This window comes from Camellia sinensis, chromosome 1 (genome assembly GCF_055761805.1).
Source record: "Camellia sinensis isolate YWXY chromosome 1, ASM5576180v1, whole genome shotgun sequence".
NCBI lineage: Eukaryota > Viridiplantae > Streptophyta > Magnoliopsida > Ericales > Theaceae > Camellia > Camellia sinensis.
This window is the reverse complement of record NC_138961.1, coordinates 9,970,732-9,977,211: the sequence shown is the minus strand read 5'-3', so window position 1 is coordinate 9,977,211 and position 6,480 is coordinate 9,970,732. Positions and strand designations below refer to the sequence as shown.

The following is a 6,480-nucleotide window of genomic DNA, read 5'->3' as shown; positions in this document are numbered from 1 at the left end:
ATGTTATTTTAAATTTGTTTTCTGGATAACTAGTTTTCATTTTTTTTAATTTATATGTAGATTTTAGATAGATTGTTCTACGCTAAATGGACCGGAAAAGTAAAAAAATTTCACAAAAATTTGAAAAATAAAATCACTAAAATAAAAAAATTCAAAAAATATATGATTTTTTTGGTTAGTTACCAAACAATGGGTAATTGTAATTTAAGCTGCCTTTTCTTTCTTTCTTTTGTAAAAAGGATGAAATTTCACAGTTCACCTATGACGATGTATTTTATCTAGGAGTAGTTTCACAATCTGAATGACATATTAAAAACATCTCCATTAGTTGAATAGGTAAAAAGAGAGCTAGTTATTGTTGAATATTTTTGATTCCAATCCCGATAAGAAGTTTCATAAATTGAACTATTTTTATAACATACTCTTTAAAGTGAAAGTGAAATTCGTCCTTTGTGTTTTTTTTTTTTTTTTACAGCAAAAACTCTCTATCTCCGGGCCCTATTTTTGCCTCATACAGCTCGGGATTAGGCTTTCTCTTATGCCTCTCTATGATTTTTTTGTAAAAGTGTCCGCTCTGCCACATTTCTTTTTTGACGATCCCTATGGTCTTTCCTTGTCCTTCTGGGCAAGTACTGCGGAGCCGGGACTCAAATGCGTCTGGAGTCGCCAAGTGAGACATTAGGTTCACGAACCGGAGACCTATCTCCACAGAAAGCTCCTCAATTTGACCCGGTCCGTCACGCTTTGGACATCGCCACCGGGATTGTTGAGACCCCACAAAAACGGCTCTCCGGACCCAACAGCCAACTCAAGGAAAGCTAAAGCTCATTGAAAATGAAGAAAGTGTTTGGTCAACTTCAAGCTAGCTAGATACGAGAATAAGGGGTACAGATAAATATAGTGTTAAAATGTTTTATTGGAGCAACGTTGCTCCACTAATAGAATGTAAAAATTTTCAAATTTTCTCACAAAATGTCAAGTCAAAATGTTATATATGAGTCTCTGGAAGAAAAATATATTTACAAAGATTTTAGCTATAAGTAAACTTTGTGTTATATTTTTCACCATATTCACTTATAGATAATATATAGCAAGCCATATCCCTTGTCAATGGAGTGAAAATTTGAAAGTTTAAAGCAAAATATAGCAATAGTAAACCATATAAGACACCATTCAAGAAGCTCTAAGTTATATATTATGCATTGCCACCACTAGAAATTAATACAAGGCCTGACTCCAGGCAAAGGTGCACATACACAATACTGTTTTGCTGCCAAGACCCAACAACAGGAAAGTGAAACAAACCATGAGGAAGAACACCTGGGTAGCTCCATTGGCTGTATTGCCATTATTGCGCGCGCGCGCGCGCGCGCGCACACACACACATATATATATATATATATTTAATTTATCTATTGATTCAATACATAACTTAAATTGAAGCATAACCCAAATTGAAGCACCAGATGTTTCAACCCAAAGAAAACATGATCAACGAGAACTAACATCACCTGATGTGCTCAAGTGAGTCTTTGGTTTGCAAAGCCATAAAGCTTCCTTGCAGATGCCAACCAACAATATGGGAATTGATATGAAGAACAGCACCAGAGCTCCATTCGGCATGATTGCATGTAATGAGAGAATATAACAACCAAATAGGGCTAGAATTAAGCTATGAGGCAACGGCTTTAGTGGGAATTCATGGAGGAGGTATGTAATAACACCCACAGATGCAATGAACACCAGGGAATTGCACGAGATGATCAAGCTACGCATGATTGAATGTTGTTCATAGCCCAATTTGGAAGTGTTGCCAAGGAAGTGAAAAGGTACTTGGAAGGTTGTTGCTGCGATCAGTGTGGCTATCAGTAGCAAACCAGTTCTGAATTGAACAGAGGGCTCAACAATGCTTCCATTGGATAACCAATTGAGCAACCCTCTATGACTATAATCATCATCGGGCTCAATTATTTGTATGGCAAAATCCCTTGAGCTGTTGGGCTCAATTATTTGTATGGCAAAATCCCTTGAGCTGTTGGACAACCCTCTAGGACTACAATTATCATTGTGCTTGATTTTTTCTTCGGTCAAACCCCTTGAGCCATTGGACAACCCTCTAGGACTACAACAATCATTTTGCTTGATTTTTTCTTCCGTCAAATAGCAAGCACCGTTGGACAACCCCTTCTGACTATAATTACCAGTGTGCTTGATTTTGTGTTTGGTTAAATCCCAGGTTATCATAGGTCTAGGTTCCCAACGGATTCCGAGAAAACTTAAATAAGATAGGTCATAACAGATATCTATAGCCACAGAACCACCAGACTTCAAGGGAAGAAATACTCTCAAAGCCTGCAATTACATTTAAGTGTGAGTTCCTCAGTTTGTGAGAGCACAGACTATAATATGAGAAACAACATGAAAATGATGGAAAGCATAGCAAACAGGCGGACTGTCTAATTTGTTTTCAATCTTTCCACTGTTTCTAAGAGTGTTTAATTTGACGGAAAATGTTTTTATTTGAACCAATTTTTTTTCATGTTTTACAGGTATAACTTTATCAATCTTATTAATTTCTGCTGCTTGGCTGATACCTTAAAACAAATTCAAGGGGGGAAAAAAAAAAAAACACACACACACACACACACACACAAATAATTGACCAAAAAAGAGAAGAAAAAATAAATAAATAAAGAGAACTTTCCGAGAACCTGTAAAGCCAGAAACATTTTATTTAAAATTCAAGAGTCTCATAAATTCAATCCTATTAACCAAAAATTTCCAACAAAAAAGAAAATTCTACTCCACACAACAAAATCATAGTAGCTGTGTCATTGACACATTTTATGGAATACTTGATGGACAAGACAACTATAAGCCAAGCTTGCACCTTCCAATTGTACTGAAGCTGGAAAAAATAAGAACACCACAAACGGCAGCAAACTAATACTAAAATTTTGAAGGAAAAATTGATGAAAGAGGGAATCGATGCATAGGGTCCAGTGATTTGATGAAACGTTCTCCAATAGACCAAGATCCAATTTTGGATTTTGGTGATAAAATTATCAAGTCATTTCTGTGCAGAACAGAGAGAGTATTCATTGAGTGAGTGGGTAAGTGTATTCATTGATTTTTCTGGCGAAAATAGCCACCGCAATGGCTTTAGGGGGAGGAAATAAGGGTTGTTGGTCTTTGAATATGCAGATCGAGTAATTATAATAATTAGTATTTCCAGAAAATACATACAACTAAATGATCCATAATATTTGTCTGATTCGGAGCATTGGTTTGTCTGATGGCTGTTTCGAGAAGGAGAAGAAGAAGAGAAAACAAGAAAAATAATTACCCGGAGATTTATATATATAAACAAGATAATTTACCTGGAATTGTTTGGAGAATTGAACAACAGTTTTTCTCGTATAATCCTTGAAATCAAGCACATGGAGGAAGTCAGGCGTTTCTTCGGTAACGCATTTTAACAAGCGCCTAACAACGTCGATCTGGTTATTCTTCACAGCCACGTGAAGACAAGTGTCCCCTGTTTTGTCAGTGACCTCGTTCACAGACTCAGGGCAATATCTGAGAATCAGATTTATTAAGTCTACTTTGCCGTTCTCCGCAGCAATATGGAGAGCCGTCCTCCCAAACCCGTCCTTCGCGAAACACAATTTCCTGTTCCTTCGAATCAACCCCTCCACCGTTTCCAAATCCCCCAGCTTGCAAGCCAGGAGCAAATCGGCAATTTTATAATTCCATATCAAAAGCCCTTTTAATTCCTCTTCGCAATAATTTGCAGGTTCATCGGTTGTTTGTGTTACGTAATTCTGAGATTTAAACAAGTAAACATGCGTCAAAGAGAAGAGAAATAGTTATCTGGAGATGTTTTTTTTTATTTTATTTTATACGGTAATGAATTAAATACCTGGATTAATTCCTGACAAGTTTTTCCTCTATAATCCTTGAAATCAAGCACATGGAAGAAGTCAGGCCTTTCTCCAGCGATCCAATTTAGCACGCACAGAACAACGTCGATCTGGTTATGCTTGACGGCCACGTGAAGACAAGTCTCCATCGTCGTTGCAGTGACCTCTTCCACAGACTCAGGGCAATATCTGAGAATCAGATTTATAACACCTACTTTTCCATTCTCCGCTGCAATATGGAGAGCGGTATTCCCATAACAATTCTTTCTCAAACACAAGTTCCTGTTCCAGTGAATCAAATTCTCCACGCATTGCAAATCCCCCTTCTCGCAAGCCAGATGCAAATTACTTATACTTGGCGCTTTTGAAAAGCGATCTATCCAATCACAAATTTCATCGTGAAATCTATATCCCTGATAATTTGCAGATTCATCCATCTTCATTTCGTCAGGCGACACCCTAGCGAACATTTCCGGTAGTGTAAACAAAAGTAAACCACTCACCTTGCGTCAAACAAGCAAGTTGCCTAGAGATTTCTATTCTTTTATTTAACTCACAGGGAATTTTCACGCTGACACTTGAGGTTTATCCTTCATCTTTTAAAAATTACATTTCTTCCTCAAAGTTAAAAGTTTATTACAATTTAATACTTCTATTACTGAATCGTTATCCAAAAAAATTAATATAAGAAATTAATTTTTTAAAATACTTATTTTTCTCTTATTAAATTTTTTTAAAGAAAATCTGTAAGGAATTATAAAAATTTAGTTAATACATATATGTACGGGGAGCAAATATTCCGGCAAGCCCGTATTCCTTTCTTCCGAGCTCCGTCGATGTCCGATCACCTGCGAGCAAGTAACGGTGAGCTACCCGGCGGTGTGTGGCCGGAAAAACCCTCCGACGATCAAGTTAACACACACCTTAGGATAGAGAGAAAGAGGGAGAGAGGAGTTTAAGTGTAAGAAATTCCTTACAAAGTGTTCATCTGTCTGCGTATGGGAGGCGCAGACATGCTTATATACCCTCTGCGCCCCATATCCACTCCCAGTCATCTCCTGACACGTGGCTCCGTTATCCCATCTGTCAGCATAAACCTTGCTGAACATCACCTAATCCAACTGCCTGCCCATTCTCCTGGGAGCTCGGCAGCCGGGCAATTCCATCTCGGCCATCGTCTGCCATGCTGCGCTTCATGCCCAAGTACTCCAACAGCTAAGCTTAGATGAGGACCGGACTCGGCGGCATCTCGGCAAAGCCGAGCTCGGGACTACTTACGCTTGTCTGCGGTCGACCTACCTGCCGAGCAAACAGGTAATTCGGTCCAACCTTGCCTTTCCTGGTGCTGGACTTTTCACCTGACCGGCTTCGTAATCACGGATCCTTGCAGCTCGGTCAGTCAACGCGCTGCCTTAACCGAGCAGCTTCCTTCAAGGCCGGGCCACACAACTTGGCCCAACACCTGTTCGGTCCAAATCTGTCTGGCACAACTCTGCCCGGCCCAAATCTGTCCGGCACAACTCTGTCCGGCCCAAATCTGTCTGGCACAAAGTCCATATCATTAATCTCCCTCTCAATTGCCCCTTAATTCCGTCCGCTGAAGCGTGACTGGGATTACCTATCCTGACCGGGGTAATACTTCCTCGGTCCTCAATATGCAAGATGGTGACCGCACTAAGAAAGCGAGCAAGGTCCGCTCCACAATTTCCTTCTTGGCGAGTAACATCAGCTCGGTCAAGGAACTCCGAGGAAGGCGAGCAAGGTCCGCTCCGCGACTTCCTTCTTGACGAGCAACAACAGCTCGGCAAGGAACTTCCAAGGTCAGCGAGCAAGGTCCGCTCCGCGACTTGCTTCTTGGCGAGCAACATCAGCTGGTCAAGGAACTTCCAAAGTCGGCGAGCAACGTCCGCTCCGCGACTTGCTTCTTGGCGAGCAACAACTGCTCGGCAAGGAACTTCCAAGGTCGGCGAGCAAGGTTCGCTCCCCGACTTCCTTCTTGGGGGACAAGATCAGCTCGGCCAAAAAACTCCAAAGAAGGGGAGCAAGGTCCGCTCCGCGACTTCCTTCTTGGCGGACAAGATCAGCTCGGCCAAGGAACTCCAAAGAAGGCGAGCTAGGTTCGCTCCGCGACTTCCTTCTTGGCGGACAAGATCAGCTCGGCCAAGGAACTACAAAGAAGGGGAGCAAGGTCCGCTCCGCCACTTCCTTCTTGGCGGACAAGATCAGCTCGGCTGAGGAACTCCAAAGAAGGGGAGCTAGGTCCGCTCCGCGACTTCCTTCTTGGCGGACAAGATCAGCTCGGCCAAGGAACTCCAAAGAAGGGGAGCTAGGTCCGCTCCGCGACTTCCTTCTCGGCGGACAAGATCAGCTCGGCCAAGGAACTACAAAGAAGGGGAGCAAGGTCCGTTCCGCCACTTCCTTCTTGGCGGACAAGATCAGCTCGGCTAAGGAACTCCAAAGAAGGGGAGCTAGGTCCGCTCCGCGACTTCCTTCTTGGCGGACAAGATCAGCTCGGCCAAGGAACTCCAAAGAAGGGGAGCTAGGTCCGCTCCGCGAC

At 41.8% G+C, this 6,480-nt stretch overlaps 1 protein-coding gene across 1 annotated transcript; it reads right to left on the bottom strand.

The window, feature by feature from the left end:
- Positions 1 to 1,172: 1,172 nt before the first annotated feature.
- Positions 1,173 to 4,542, bottom strand: LOC114310750 (uncharacterized). The gene is made up of 3 exons (XM_028256830.2): positions 3,923 to 4,542; positions 3,381 to 3,824; positions 1,173 to 2,352 (listed from the first exon to the last, which is right to left on the bottom strand). The coding sequence occupies exons 1-3, from the start codon at positions 4,391 to 4,393 to the stop codon at positions 1,492 to 1,494; spliced, it is 1,776 nt and encodes a 591-aa protein (XP_028112631.2). The 5' UTR covers positions 4,394 to 4,542; the 3' UTR covers positions 1,173 to 1,491.
- Between the last annotated feature and the right edge of the window lie 1,938 nt (positions 4,543 to 6,480).